This window comes from Bos javanicus, chromosome 15 (assembly GCF_032452875.1).
Source record: "Bos javanicus breed banteng chromosome 15, ARS-OSU_banteng_1.0, whole genome shotgun sequence".
NCBI lineage: Eukaryota > Metazoa > Chordata > Mammalia > Artiodactyla > Bovidae > Bos > Bos javanicus.
In genome coordinates this window covers 63172720-63189256 of record NC_083882.1, presented here as the reverse complement: position 1 = coordinate 63189256, position 16537 = coordinate 63172720, and the positions used below count along the sequence as shown (strand labels likewise).

The window sequence follows — 16537 nt, the reverse complement described above, 5'->3', positions numbered from 1 at the left end:
AGGCCCAATTGATAATATTTTCTGGTAAACATTTTATTTTATGCTGGTTGCCTAAGCTCTGTCTTGATGCCCTTAGTGAGGGTACAGATTTTTTCAGAAACAGTGCCCTCCTTGAAATACTTTGTGGAGCAGAGCACCTCTGTAGAAACGTACTTTAAATTCTTACTGGTCAAATTCAAACAAAGGCTTCACCTGTTTCTGTCAGTGTGTGTCAAAACCTTTTAAATAAGGAATCCTTTTTAAAAAGTCAGTAGGTTTGTGGTAAGGACCTGGATTTTATTTCCTAGCCAAAAAAAAAAAAAGTCTCATTTCCTTTTGAAACCAATGGTCAGGATTTAATGCAATTGCCTTTGTAAAACTAAAATCAAGATTTCTGAAGACCATTCTCATCCTCTGTTGCTGTTTCTCTTGAAGGTACTGTCCAAGGCAGCAGCCCCACTATGACCTCTTGGGTTTCGAGGCTGCTTCCTAGGAATGGCCGTTCCTTGGCTACAGCATCAGAGAACCAGCGAGCTGAGGATCGCCATCGGCACCAGGAGGCCTACGGGTACTTCTTGCCCATCCAGACGAGGTGGCAGGACAATGACCAGTACGGCCACGTGAACAATGTTGTGTACTACAGCTACTTCGACACGATTATCAACCAGTATTTGATCAGGTCGGTGCGGGGCTCTGCATCCCCCATCCTCATGTCTCCTTTCTGGCATGCTCTGGTGGGGGCAAGTGCGGGGCCTTCTGGGAGGAGATGCCCATTTTCCTCTAGAGTTTTTGCTGATACGGCTCCTTTGTTGAAGTCAGGGTACTCTGGAGAACAGCCGGACCGATAGGTGAGTGAGGAGGATACTGTTGCCCTGCCGCTCCTGCAGTCACAGGTGTTTGTCTGTCTTGGTCCTTTGCACTAAATTGTCAGCAAATGTGCAGGCTTTGAATCTCAATTAAGCAGCTACACAGCAAGCCATGTAATATCCAAACCCTGAAACTTGAGCAGACAGTAACATCAGCCCTCAAGGCCTTTTTGTGAGGAAAGCAGCTGCTTCCCTCGCCGAGGGCACATAAAGGGGAGGAGAGAGAGACTAAAGAGTAAAGGTGCGTATTGTAGCCTCTGAACACCATGATGACAGGATTGCTGCCTGAAGTGTGTTTGCAAGATTGGTTAGTGTATGCTTGTTAATATCATTCTCTATATGAAAGACTGGGCTGCACAGAGTGCTGTGTAAATCCCAGCTCCAACTTGTATTGACTGTGTAGTTTGGATCAAATTATTTAACCTTATTGAGTCTTTGTAAAAAATAACTCACATATATTGAGAGTTCTCTCTGTGTCTAGCACTGTGAAGCCTTTTGCACAGCCTTTCTTGTTTAATCCTAAAACAACGTGATGAGAGAGTAGCAGATTGTCGGCCCGCTGCCTGAACCCCCTTGCCTGTACCTTTCAGGGCATGCTGGCCTGACTGTCAGCTATCAACACTAACATTCCTTTGCCTAAGGACTTTCTCTGGCCACCAGAACCCCTTTTGCAGGCACCCCAGAAGTGCAAGGTATCAGTGCTCCCTAAAAGCAACCTTCAGTCACTGATTGATGGGAGTTAGTATATAATATGAATACCCCAACTTCCTTACTCCTCGGATAAGTTACCTGAGCTGCACGCTGTACACAGGCTCCCAGGCTTGCCTAGTGGGATTAGGCTCCATTTCCCAGATTGGTAGCTTGAAAAAAACTGAGATAAAATTTATATACCATAAAACATGAAAGTGAAAGTCGCTCAGTTGTGTAGGACTCTTTGCAACTCCATGGACTATACAGTCCATGGAATTCTCCAGGCCAGAATACTGGAGTGGGTAGCCTTTCCCTTCTCCAGGGGATTTCCCCAACCCAGAGAGCAAACCCAGGTCTCCTGCATCACTGGCGGATTCTTTCCCAGCTGAGCCACAAGGGAAGCACACCATAAAACGTGCTGTTTTAAAACCATTTAAGCAAACAGTTTGGTGGTTTTAGTATATTCACAACATTGTCTAGCCATCACCACCATCTAATTCCAGAACTCCATCACCCCCCCTCCCTTAAAAGAAACGCCATATCTGTCAGTAGGCATTGTCAGTTTCTCTCTCCTCCCATCCTCTGTCTGCATAGATTTGCCATTTCTGGACATTTCATATAACTGGAATCATACTATATGTGATCTTTTGTGTCTGGTTTCTCTCACTTAGCATCACGTTTTCAAGGTTGGTCAATATTGCAGCTTTTATTAGTACTTTGTTTCTTTTTATGGCTAAATAATAATCCATTGTATTGTTGTACTGTATTTTGTTTGTTCCTTTGTCATTGGATGGACATTTGGGTTATTTCCACTTTTTGGCTATCATGAATAATGCTGCTATGCATATTTGTGTACAAGTTTTTATGTGGACATGTTTTCAGTTCTTTTGGGTATGTACCTAGAATGGAATTGCTTGAATCAATGGTAACTTATATATTTAACTTTTGAGTTTCCATCAAACTGTTTTCCATGATGACTATATTATTTATAGTCCCACCAAAATGATGAGGATTTCAATTTTTACACATCCCTGCCAATACTTGTTACTATCTGTCTTTTTTGCTTGTCGTCATCCTGGTGGATATGAAGTGGTATCTCATTTTGATTTGCATTTCCCTGATAACTAATGATGTTCAGGATATTATCATGTGCTGGTTGGTCTTTGGTATATCTTCTTTGTAAACATACCTATTCAGATCCTTTCCCCATTTTTCAACTGGGGTATTTGGATTTCTATTGTTGGGTTGTGAGAGTTCTTTATATATTCAGAATACTACACCCTTATTATATATGATTCACAAATACCTTCTCCCGGAGATCAAGATGTTGGAGTAGAGGGATGTGGAGCTCACACACTTCCACAAATACATCAAAATATATCTACATGTGGAATAATTCTCAAGAACATCTACTGAAAGCCTGCAGAAGATCTCATGCAACCAAAGCTGTAAGAAAGATCCCCACCTGCTTTGGTAGGACTATGGGAAAAAGGGAAAAGACAAATATTTTCTCCCATTCTGTGTGTTTTTTTTTTACTTTCTTGGTAGTGTCCATTGACATGCATGAGCTTTTAATTTTGATGATAGTGGTAACTTGTTAAATAGCAAATGCTTTATTGGCTACTTTCTCCTCTTGTCCCTTCCTCACTTCTGCAAGATGATTTAATCTATGAGATGTACCTTATAGTTTGCACGCATCGTGCAAATTTGCTATGTATAGAGAAATTAATGTCTTCTTTCTTCAAAAGAATAGAACAACCTGAGACTGCCTGGTCCTCTCACATGCTCTGTGGTCCTGAATTGTCTCACTAATTCTACTTCGTGTGCATCTGTCAGTGGTTCCTCTAGAATTGGCTTACACTTGCTTACTTATGAATAATAAATGTTTTTTTCAGCACTCGTGTTAGCTTTTAGGAGAATGTGTGCTTTAGACTTTGAAATCCACAGCAGGAGGTAAAAACAGTATTTGAGGCTTTTTGTAATTTCACATCATTTGTCACATAGGGAAACTTGACAATGAATTTTCCCAACTCACTCCAGGACTACTTACTCTTTTTAAAGGAAGGATCAGCCTTGTAATTTCTTTGGGTTGACTCTTAATTTTATTGCAGTTGAGAGCTAGTGGTGTGTCTTAGTTTAGGTTGCTAGGTGTGTGTGTGTGTGTGTGCACGTGTGCGTGTGCAAGTCGCTTCATTCGTGTCTGACTCTGTAATCCCATCAACTGTAGCCTGCTGGGTTCCTCTGTCTGTAGAATTCTGGCAAGAATACTGGAGTGGGTAGCCATTTCCTCCTCCAGGAGATCTTCCCAACCCAGGGATCAAACCTGCATCTCTTATGTCTCCTGCATTGGCAGACAGGTTCTTTACCACTAGTGAGTGCCACCTGGGAAGTCCTGGGTTGCTCCAGTAGAAATACAAATTACTGGCTTGAATAACAAGTTTCTTTCTCCCAGTTCTGGATGCTGGGAAGCCCAGATCAGGGTGCCAGTGTGGGCAAGTTCTGGGAAGGGCCCTCTTCTTGGTTTACAGACACCTGCCTTCTCACTGTATCCTCTCATGACCAAGAAATGAGAGACAGAGCCACCCTCATGACCTCATCTCAACGTGATTACCTCCCAGAGACTCCACCTCCTTCCTAATACATTCCAGCAAAGGGTAGGGTTTCAATATTTGAGTTCGAGGGGGAACGCAGACATGCAGTCTACAACATCGCTTTTGTGACTTTTGAAGTCTTCCATTTGTAAATGGGCCTTCTAGAAGGCAGTGTGCAGATAGCGGTTGAGTCCTTCACCCAGTGGAGATTGTGTCTGTGTGGTCTCAATCTGATATCAACCGTTTCATCCAGGTCCTACTTCTGCCAGTCTTGGGGGGTAGGGAAGGGGGTTGGCAGCATGTGAGGAAGAATTTCTGCCATGGTAGAGTCCTGTTTAATGTAGAAATCCCCATACATTACACATTGACTCCCAAACAGTGAAAATACCCTGACTATTGTGACCAGAGAACTTCCTGATCATGACAAAAAATGGATTCACCTTCATACGTTTTCTAAGAGATCCGAAGGTTGTTTAATAGGCTGCTCACTTGACTGTCAGAAGCCAAGCCAGCACCACAGAGAGGTGTGAGGACCCTGGGAAGACCAGCCAGGGAGAGGCAGGCTCATTTTGTCAGTGAGAGGAAGGCAGCTGCTCAGGTGGAAGCGGTGCCTCCCAGCCTGGCCTGCTCGCTGGCCCTCTTCCACCTGGCTTTTCCAAGGATGGGTGGCTCTGCACATGTGCCAAACACCGTGGGGTAATCAATGAACCACACCCGTGTCTAGAAGATTCCGTCTTTGAGGAGGGTTTTCTCCAGGAGAGAGAACCAGGGTGTAATGGAGGGTGTGAAGGGGGAAGGAGAGAAAGAGTAGAAGAGGCCACGCAGACTGCCCAAAGTTCCCATCACTTTGACACTCAGAAGGGGTTAAGTCATTCTTGAACAGTTTATCGCTCATCAATTGTAATTAAATATGTTTATATTAAATTATGTTCTGTAATTAATGTAAAATCCTTTAGCCTATGCTGTTATTAGAACCAGATGCTGAAGTACCAACAGTATTTCAACATGACTGTGCTGCCTCGCCAGCTGTCTAACTGTAATTACTTTAATCTCAGCTTGTTATCTAATTATCACCTTTGTAAAGGGAAAAGTACTCTCTAATGCTTACTGATTGTTTCAGACGATGATGAAGAGCGGGGAACAGCTGTCAGAGATCGTGGGCCCTGCTTATCACCAAGAAGGAACTTATCCTGAAACCTAGTCTGGGCCAAACCGCTGAAAAAAGATGTCCCAGGCAGGAACTGGGGACTGGCCAGTAAGGGGAGACAGTTGGTGTGCTGGTTAAGGGTGTGGCCCCTGTGGATAGACTGTCAGGTGACGTCTGCCTCCTCCAGTGATGGCTGGGGGACAGGTTAGTTAATCTGCTTAAGACTCAGTTGTCCCATCTGTAACATGGAGACAGTAATAATACTAGAATCTACCTCGAGGATTGCTGTGGAGACCAAATGAGATACAGGATATGAAGCCATTAGCACAGTGTCTGGTAAAATATACATACTTAGTAAATGTTAACTATTTTTTCTTTTTGATAAAAGTCAGTGTTGGTGTTCAGTATTTCCATCTTGGTCTTTGAAACATCTGAAATGGGTGTCTAAATGCCAGCAGTTTGACATGACCAGTGTGTTTTCCAAGTAATGCTGAAGTCTGTCCTTTTGGGACTGAAAGTTACCTTTGCATTGCTTATTAAAAATTGGTTCACCCAACCAATGTAAATAAGTATTGTCAGGGAAATCTTGAAGCTCTTGAGGGGAAATAAACTGTTTTGGAGTATCCTTCAGTACTTTATGAATGTGCTTGTGTTTCAGCAATTGACTTGGTAACTGTATTTCATTCCAGAATAATCATTAAAACAGATAGTCTTAGGATGTTTATTAAGTCTTTACTATCCTCTCGGCTTTGCCTCTCAGGGCTGCACTCTCATCAGAGGGGAGCTGACAATCTCTTCCTCCTGTGAAATAGAACCTCTGTCTGTCCAGTTGACTGTGAGGTCCTTGAGGGCAGGATAGGACCTTCATCGTTCTTCTGTATCCTGAGTAGACTGCCCTGCCTGGCAGGTATTCTGTTCTCCCTCAGTAAGTATTCCTGAAAGAACTAAACAAAAGAACTCAGCCTCAGACCATGCTGATCACCCAGGGTTTTTCCTTTCCCAGTGGCAGGAAGAAACACTGCCTCCCGGGGCTGCAGGGCAGGTCTCAGTCTCCCACGCTTGTTTTTGCCACCTGTTACTGGGCTCCTGTGGTGGCTTAGATGGTAAAGAATCCACCTGCAATGCAGGAGACCTGGGCTCGATCCCTGGTTGAGAGGATCCACTGGAGAAGGGGATGGCAACCCACTCCAGTTTCCAGGTGGCTGTAGTCGTAAAGAATTCGCTTGCCAGTGCAGAAGACATAAGAGACGCAGGTTCAATCCCTGCAACCTTCTCAGGGTCAGGAAGATCCCCTGGAGGAGTGCATGGCAACCCACCCCAGTATTCTTGCCTGGAGAACCCCATGGACAGAGGAGCCTGGTAGGCTACGGTCCGTAGGGTTGCAAAGAGTCAGACATGACTAAAGTGACTTAGCATGCACACACTGCATCCTCAGGCCAGGAAACCACAAAGCAGGCCAGCAGGGAGAAAGATCAGAGCGTGCAGTGGGGTCTGACTTTCATGCTGACACATCAGCCGTGTGTGGTTCAGCAGCGAGAGGAGCAGGACACCTGAACTGACCCATCCCAAGGCAGGCCACCTGAGAAGGGCAGAGTAGCGGGTCTTTAGTGTCAGGAATGCCCCGGTGCAAAGAGGGCTGCTTTGCGAGAAGGCTCCTACCATTCATCAGAACAGAAGAAGGCACACTGAACTCTGGAGTTATTCTTGGTTACAGTATACTTGGCGCTTCCCTGGTGACCCCGTGGTAAAGAATCTGCCTGCAGTGCAGGAGGGGCAAGAGACATGAGTTTGATTTCTAGGTCAGGAAGATTCCCTGGAGGAGGGCATGGCAACCCACTCCAGTATTCTTGCCTGCAGAATCCTAGGGACAGAGGAGCCTGGTGGGCTACAGTCCATGGGGTCGCAAAGAGCTGGACACGACCAAAGTGACTTAGCACACATGCACACACAGTATATTTGGGTATTGAAGGAAATAGCCTAAAATGAGAGAATCAACCCAGCAGCAGATACCTTAAGTCTCTGTCTGAGCCTCATCTCCTATCACTCCTCTCATGGTTTCTTTGTCTTCTGCGATGGTAAAACCCCCTGTGGTTGCTCACCAGCCGTGTGCTGATTCACAGCTCTATGCATTTGGTTCAAGTGTTGCCTCTACCTGGAACGCCCCTGCTCCTATTCTTCAACAGTCCACCCTCCCAACCGCCTGTCACAGATATTAATAGGACCCGTGGCCATTTTCTGTATTCCCATAGGATCCTGGCTTTTCTGTACCAGAGACCCAGAAACTTTCAGTAAACAGCCAGATACGAAGTATTTTAGTCTTGGTGGTGGGCTGTGTAGCAGCGCTGAGATTCTGCTGCTGTGGTGGGAAGGCAGCCATAGACAGCATGTGGTTGAGTCAAGGAAACCTTAGTGGAGTTCCCTGCTTGTTCCGCTTCTCCGTGCTCTTGTTTCACAGTCCAAGTGACTCTTCTGGCTGCTTCGTCATGATCGTTAATGCAGTGTCACTGAGTTTTTCCTCTCCTGATGACATGTCACCCAAATTTGAGCTCCTCAGACTAGGGACTGCAGGGTCTTAGCCTTGCTTTCCTCACAGAGCAGAGCTGAGACAAGCTTGTGCATACAGGTGGTTTGTTTTAGAAATGGATCCCCAAGGAGAAGGAGGGAGGCCCAGGAGGAGTAAACTCGAAGGAAGGCCAACCCAGTATTACTGAGCTGATCAGTAGAGTGGGCAACAGCAGCGAATCCCACTGGGCATCCCCCTCCCCCTCCAGGAGCTGTATAGAATGGGCCTCGGAGTTCTCTGCCCACAGGACAGAAACAGGAGCATTTATCCGCTGTGTCCATACCTCCTTGGTCAAGGTTTGCCCCGTGGAGTGTTAGCTCCTTTTTCCTCCAGGTGTGTACATGTGTTAGATTCACTGAGCAGATTTCTGCAACCCTAGATCAGAAAGTGGGAGACTCTCCACGCTGTCCAGGCAAGGGGCTGCCCGGTCACGCCTGAGCACCAGCAGGGTCGGTTGCTGCAGCAATGGCTGGAATTCAAAAGGGGGAACTAAAGGAGGTGAGGCCATCCGGCAGAGGTGTCCGAACGCGTACTGTGCCTGCTCCGATGCCCAGCATAGTAAGTTGCATGTCCAGCAGCAGTGGTTAAGAGGGCAGCTGTGGGTGCCAGACTGCTCAGGTTTTGCTCCTGGTGCTTCTTCTTACTGATTGTGTCATCTCAGGCAGCCTCCTTAGCCCCCACTTCTTCATTCCTCTCTAGAGTGGGGATTATAGTCCTTACTTCAAAGGCTGTTGTGAGGGACAGGATGCTTAGAAAGGGGCCCATGTTACGTGCTCAGCCAATGATAGGTACTTAGTAAATACTGAAGGATTTTTGACAGTGGGCTTTTGTAAGCCAATACTTCTTTCTTTGTTTATTTTTAAATGTTTGAATAAATACATTTAATACTCCTTTCAAAAGAGTATTGAAATACTAAAATACCTTACCAAATAAAAAGCATGAAATAAATCTTTTTCATTAGAAATGGAAAAATAGGAAATCAGAAAAAGACACAAAATATCAACCTACTGATGAGATTGAGTATGATACTAACCTCTGAGCTTCCTAGCACCCAAGAAAACAAGGGAAACAAGTTATATAGTTCTTATTATCTGATAAGAGAAAACATATTATTTCTTCCAGAAAAAACAAACTTTTTTCCTCTCAAATTAAATTCCAAAGAGAATTTAAAGGAATTTACTAAGGAGGCTTGAGAAACTAAATCAAAAGGATGTGACTAGTGTGGAAAGAGAGATTTTTATCTGTTGCAGGTCTGACTGGTACTTACCCTGTGTGGGTGCTCACTGAACAAATGAAAAATGGAAAGTGTTTTCAGTGGCAGATTTTCTTTAGAAAGAGCTGGTATCCTACCTCTGATAATGAGTATAAAAGCGTGACTCTTAAAGAATTTGCCTGCAATGTGGAAGACCTGGGTTCGATCCCTGAGTTGGGAGGGCATGGAGGAGAAGAATACCCACTCCAATATTCTTGCCTGGAGAATCCCATGGACAGAGGAGCCTGGCAGGCTACAGTCCATGGGGTTGAAAAGAGTTGGACATGACTGAGCAACTAAGCACAGCACAGCGTAAGATTTGGAGCCAGTGTGGAGGACAGAGGTGAGTGGGTCTGCTCCTGGGGATGTGTGTTGGGGACTAGAGGGTAGGCGGCAGGCCTTTCAGCTGCCTGCTTGCTCAGAAAGCTGGCCTGACCCTACCGACCTCTGCTGCTTCTTCCTTCCAGGTCTCCTTCCTTGGTCCTCCACCCCAGGCTTCCTGAGCAGACTCTTTCTGCATCTTCCTAAGGACAGTCTTGCCCATCCTCCCAGCACGAGGCTTCCCTGGCTGGGGTGGCCCTGGGTGTCCCAGTCAGCCAGACACCGCACAGGGCTCTGCTTTTCTTCTTCTGAGTCTCATCTCTGAGACCCTGTGTGGACCGTGTGCCCTCTTGAGTACATTTGTATCTCGGGGTCTCTGTTTCCATATAGTTTCTCCATCAATCTGAAGTTCTCAGTTCAAATATTATGATCTACCTCCCTGAGTCCACAGAAATCTCATTATACGTAAGATAATCTCATTTGCCGGTGTGTGCTGTAACTCACAGGCTCGGAAACGTCCAGATCCAGGATGCCTGGGAAGTCGGGCTGTCAGATTAATATACTGTGTGAAAATTGGGGCCGGAGGTCACCAGTCTCCTGATACACAAATCTCCCTCTGAGAATCTCATTTCATTCAGACTATCAGTTAGATTAGAAATACCCTAATTATCCCACTGAAATTAAATTACTTTATGTTAGGGTGATATAATGAACAACCATAAAGAGTAGATATACAACCAGTCATCTTATTAGTCACAGCAAGACCAGACCATACACTAAATGGACCTTACTATTGTCAGCTAGTCCCTGTCTTCATAAAAAAAAGGGCAAGGGAAAGAGGAAGATGAGCAAGTTCTTGTGATTTTGTTTGGTGGGTTCCTGCCGCATTTCTCCACTGAGCTGCTAAGAGAGTTTCTCCCTAGAGGCACTGCTTCTGTTCATTAGTGGGGGGAAAGAGCTATAAAGCAGCCACTGTGCTCCTGACTTATTCATGCCCATGGCATTGGGAGGTCTCATGACTTACACGACAGGCCCAGGCATCCACAGTCCTTCACTTCCTTTTAAAAATTTTTTTACTTTTAATTTTTATCAGAATATAATTGCTTTACAATACTGTTAGTTTCTACTGTACAGCAAAGTGAATCAGCTATGCGTATACATATATTCCCTTTTTTAGATTTCCTTCCCATTTAGGTCACCACAGAACACTGAGTAGGGTTCCCTGAGCTATACGGTAGGTTCTCATTAGTTATGTTTTATGCATAGTGTCAATAGTGTATTGATATATATGCCAATTCCAAACTCCAATTCGTCCCGTCCTCCTTTTCCCTCTTTGGTGTCTATATGTTTGTTTTCTACATCTGTGTCTCTTTCTGTTTTGCAAATAAAATCATCTATACCATCTTCTAGATTCCATGTATATGTGTTAATATACAATATTTGATCTTCTTTTTCTAGCTTACTTCACTCTATATAACTTTCTAGTTCCATCTGTGTCTCTACAAATGACCGAATTTCATTCCTTTTAATGGCTGAGTAATATTCCATTATATATATGCACCACATCTTCTTTATCCATTTCTCTGTTGATGGACATTTAAGTTGATTCCATGTCCTGGCTATTGTAAATAGTGCTGCAATGAACAATGGGGTGCGTGTGTCATTTTGAGTCATGGTTTTCTCTGGGTATATGCCCAGTGGTGGGATTGCTGGGTCATGGGGTAGTTCTGTTCTTAGTTTTTAAAGGAACTTCCATACCGTTCACTTCTTAATTCCAGAAGCCTTCCCAGTACCTGTCAAGTGATATGGCTCTGTTGCCAGGGTGCACCTGTCCTCCTAGAAGGACTAACCTCTATCAGTTGTATTTACTAAAGTAAATAATGCTAGCAACTATAATGAATTACCTCCAAATCTCAATGACTTAACACAACAAAAGTTTATTTCTTGTTTAAATCACTGTCAAATGGAGGGGTGTGTGTGTGTGTGTGTGTGTGTGTGTGTGTGATGTTTTGTCCATTCAGTTACTCAAGAACTCACCTTGTGGTTTTGAGCTCCCTTAGATCAGATTTCTCAAGAGCAGGACTACGGACATTTTGGGGATAGATAATTCTTTATTGTGGAGGACTGTCCTGTGCATTGTAGGATGCTTAGCTGCATCTCTGGCGTCTACCTGTTAGATGCCAGCTGGACATCCTCCCAGTGTGACAGCCAAATATGCCTCCACGTATTATCAGATGTCCTCGGGGGAGGGGGACAAAATTGTCCTGAGAACTACCACATAGCCAGTTCTATCATTTTAAAGTGCATATCCCTTTGAACTTCTCTCTCAGGCAGAGGATATATAGATACATTTGGGAAGAGATCATTGTGTGTGCTGATGACCCATCACTGGACTTGGTACCTTAACGCTTATTATTATCCGTGTTGTTGTCTGTGTCCTATGGGTCATTTCCCAGAGAGGTGAAGGGATGTACTGTCTGGTTTACTAACTTATTGCCCAGGTGATAACATCACACCTTAAAATTGTGCTACTAGGTAATTCTGTAGCGGAAGGAGTTTCGGGGCTGGACACTCTTGTCCTGAATTCCTGAGTTGGCTGTGCCACTGCCCTTGTGATTATGGGTGAGTCAGGTCGCTGCCAGAATAAGTGAGACTCTAGAGAGACATTTTCCAACGGCCCTCATCCCCTTACAACTTTTCCATGGCATCCAATTTGCATTTCAAATAAAGGCAAAGCTCCTACACAGGTCCTGAGAGCCCTGCAGGGTCTCCCCCTTTTCAGGCTCCTTTGGTGTCTCGTTCCCCTGATTTACCAAGCTGAATGTATCCTAGCCTCCCCCCTCCCACCCAGCTTTCACCAAGCCCCTGACCTTGTTGGGCTTTGCCTATGCTGTGCCCTCTGCCTCAAGGGTTTCCCTTCTCTCTTCTCTTGGCTCTTTCTGATCTTTTAGTTCTCAGCTGTATGGCCACTTTCTTGAGGATGTCTTCTGGATGCCCTGACCAGCTCTAATTCCCCCCTCCTGGGCTTTCTCTCAGCATTGCCAAAGGATCACGTTGTCAGAGTCGCAGTTTTATGTTCATTGAAACAGCCATTTGAATGCATCCTGTCTCTGTCATTTGTAATCACCACAAGAGCTGTGAGTCAGGTCATATCCCAGGGCCTGGCAGAGTGCCTGGCACATAGTAGGTGCTAATACCTTTTTCTTGCGTGAATGAATTAGAGATTTGGGCTGTCTGGAAATATTAGTCAATCAGGCCTGACACTGAAATGCAACCTGTTTGAGTCATTGTAAAACTGCTGACAATTAAGAAATATGATTCCTATATTAAGCTCAAGGGGTACCCCCAAGAAAGCTAAGGTGATCAGTGACTATGGTGTGGCCTTCAGTATATTAGTCAGCCTGACTTAGTCATTTCTACTGGAAATCTCATTAGAACTCAGAAACCCCACAGCCTTCCAAAACCTTTTATGTATAAATGCTTATACATGGGCAATCTGTAGGCAGCTAGCCACGCCTAGGATCCTGACTGCGGTAGAAAGCACAGTTTGCAGGTCAGCAGCCGGTTTGGGGGAGGGGAAGACTACTAACCGTGTGGCCGTGACTCCAGTGCTCTTAGTCCACTCATTCCCTCCCCAGGTTAAGGGATGGGGTGAGTAGTCCCTGAGTGTCTAGATACCAAAGTCAGTCGGAGGAAGGATATGCAGTCTCACAAGAGCCTCAGTCTCTTACAATTCACAGCATGTGGCCACCTCTCAGCTCTGAACAGAGTGAGATATGAAGTCATTTGCAAAGGGGCGTCTATGAAATTCCATTACACCATGCTTTTCAATTTAAAGGGAAAGACCTTTGCGGAAACTAATTTGCAGTTGCTTTTAATCATGGAGCTTGGAGACGGCAGGCTTTCCCGTCGCTGCAGCTACAAAGGCTCACACTGGTTTGTAGATTTGGTCTTCCTTTGCCCACCCCAGCTCAGCTCCTGGGTTCCATCTGTGGTTGTTGTATGTCCTCTAATTTTTTGCAATTTTTGAGACAAAAATGAAGCCATTATGTTTAGTGTTCCTGGTGAATGTAAATATTTTGCAATCAGAACCCACTTGAAAAGAGAGTCAAGTCAAAGTAAATAGGATGCACTCTTGAAAGGGGGACATCCTGGGGCTGTCTCCTCTCTCCTGTCAATCTCTCCTGCCTCCCAGAGGACTATCTCTCAGGTTCCTTTGGTCCTTTATTCACTCCGGCCCTGGGGTTGCTCCAGATCCAGAGAACGGCAGCCAGGAGTTCTGGAAAGTGAAAAACACCTTGGTAAGAGTCAAGAAATCTGGATCCAGTCTCAGCTGTCCTGTTTACCTGGTTGAGTGCCTTGGGAAATTCATTAAACCTTTATGGGTATCTCATTTATCAAATGAAGATAATTATACTTACCCTTGGAGATCACATGAGGTTTGGAGGGAAGATTGGCTTAGATCAAATGTAAGCATGTGGGTCTGCTCATGGATCTGGGGTTGGTAGGGAGCTGGTGATAACCGATTTGCCCCAGGTTACTTACTGAAGAGCGGTTGCTTCAGTTGAAAACCTGTGCTGACCAGAACCTCTCCAAGATAAATTTCACAGCTGCTTTAAATCCCTTTGGGCTGAACCTTTGTGGCCCCTGGAATCTCCTGGGGAAAGTAGGAAGATTCTGGAAAGAATCAGGCACTAATTAACCCATTTTCAGTCATCATCATTTAGCACAGATTTGTTTATCAGATAGGCATTCCCTGATAGCTCAGTTGGTAAAGAATCTGCCTGCAATGCAGGAGACCCTGGTTCAATTCTGAGTCTGGAAGATCCCTTGGAGAAGAGAAAGTCTACCCACTCCAGTATTCTGGCCTGGAGAATTTCATGAACTACAGTCCATGGGGTTGCAAAGAGTCGGACATGGCTGAGTGACTTTCACTTTCACTTTCTGGGGGAGAAGAGTAAAGAGTGAGATGTGGAGATAGGTGAGTGTTACAGATGGGAAGTTTTATGCAGGAGACCCTGGTTTGATTCTGAGTCTGGAAGATCCCCTGGAGAAGAGAGATTCTACCCACTCCAGTATTCTGGCCTGGAGAATTTCATGAACTACAGTCCATGGGGTTGCAAAGAGTCGGACATGGCTGAGTGACTTTCACTTTCACTTTCTGGGGGAGAAGAATAAAGAGTGGGATGTGGAGATAGGTGAGTGTTACAGATGGGAAGTTTTATGGGGTGTCGGGGGCACCTGGGTGAGGTTGTGAATGTCTTTACAACACAGCATTCTGGCACTGTGCTCAACCCAGACTTGGCGGATAAGGTATTAGAGTGACAGATAACATATCAGGTACTGGATTATTTCACTTGTCAGTGAATATTAATCATTCTTTTTGGCTGTCAGTAACTGAACACATTTCCTGTAACTGTAGGAAAATCCTCTTCCCCAACACACACAGGTAGAAGCTGAAAATGCCAGGTACTTGTTTTCCCAGCCTCCTTTGCAGCTAAAATGCTGGCGCAGGACCCGGGCTTTGTCAATTCACCTGCCTCAGGCTGTGAATCGGCAGCTACCAATGTGTCGATGTAGAGACTGTGCAGAATCCATCCCGGCCAAGGTGGAGGACCAGTGGCTTCCCACGCAAGTTGGCAGCCATGACAGTGACCCTGTGCAGAGTATTTCTGTGGACAAAGGCTGTGGCAGGGGTTTCTTCAGGGGATTCACTGACTGAACAAGCTCAGCCTATGATGGGCAAAAGTGCCCGCGCTAAAGAGTTTGCTACTTACTTACATGCTAACCGTCACTTTGTAGAGAAAGAATCAATATTTTCATAGTCAGCAGGCTTCAAGCTGTTTGAGTTGAGAAAACTTTGTCACGTGGAGGTTCAGGACACTGATTCTGGTGTCCGGGGTCTGAGTTCCTATCCCAGATCGTCCAATTAGCCGTGCCAGTTTGGGAAATGTATTTACCATTTCTAGGTTTCCGTTTCTTTATCTCAAGAATGGGAATAGGAATAGTTCTACCTCATCGATTCATTCTGAGAATTAGATGAGATAGGGATCATGAGACCAATGGAAACAAAGTCAGGAGAGAGAGGTGTCATGAGGATGGTTTCAAGGAGGGAAGGAGAATGAGGTGAACACTGCTCTGAGAACAAGAAGGATGAAGATTGGACTTCTCGATCCAACATCGCTAGAGAGATTAACTAGGACTTCTAGTGCAATGTTGGGACATAACTCCTATGAGGTTGGTGGGGAGTGTGGTTTGAAGAGGAGATACCAACTGAAGAAAGCACCTATAGCTCTCTTTAAGGGTATGAGAGTACGGGGTGGTGTGTGATCAAGAGAAGTCTTAGTATTTTTTTTTTGTAATATTAAGATGAGAAAATCATGAACCTACTGTGGATGGAGTTGAGAGGGGGAGGTTGAATTATAAAAAAAAAGAGAGAAGACTGAAAATGAGAATTCTCTGAGGAACAGAGAGGATGGGACTCAAAGCCCTGATAAAAATCCTGGCCAGGACAGGAGGAGGGACATTGCCATGGAGTCAGAGCAGAGAAGGGAGGAGTGGGCAGGGTGCAGGGGTCACCTAAAGCGGTAGTGAAAGCTGAGAGAGTGTGCTGACTTCCTTTCTTTCTGAAATAGTAGATGAAGTCATCTGCTGTGACTGTGGGTTGCCGGTCAGAGCACGTCAGAGATTCGAGGAGAGTGGAGAAAGTTAAAATATCAAGGTCAGAGAGACCATGAATATGAGTCAGATACTGGCTAGGCGGCTGTAGCAGGAGATCTCCCCAAATGCTGGGCTTAAACAAGAGAGAGGTTTGTTTATCTCTTCTCAGCAGTGCAGGTGCAGGGTCTGGGGCTGATGGGGGGCTCAGCGGTGTTGAGGGGGGGAGTCAGCCAGATCACACAAGGCTTTGTTGGCCAAGGGAAGAACTTTTTATTCTGTTAGTAAAGATAGTGGAAGGGGTGCAGGCAATGGGTAGAGGTCATGGAGGGTGTTGGAGAGGGCACCAGGGAAGCCATGCCTGACTAGGGTCTAGAAAGCTGAGACATCCTGGCAGAGTGGAAGGGGCAGGAGTTCCCTCCACCTTTGCCCTCTGAGCACAGAGGAGCTGTGGGCACTCGCCTGCATATC

General features: G+C 45.3%; 1 protein-coding gene across 4 annotated transcripts in view; it reads left to right on the top strand.

The window, feature by feature from the left end:
- Positions 1–16537, top strand: part of LOC133226928 (uncharacterized) — a 194341-nt gene that overhangs the window by 90207 nt on the left and 87597 nt on the right. For all 4 annotated transcript variants that reach the window (XM_061381045.1, XM_061381042.1, XM_061381044.1 and 1 more), the window contains one exon: positions 415–658. In XM_061381045.1, the coding sequence (XP_061237029.1) occupies positions 441–658 (218 nt within the window). In that variant the 5' untranslated portion in view covers positions 415–440. The remainder of the gene's footprint in view (positions 1–414; positions 659–16537) is intronic.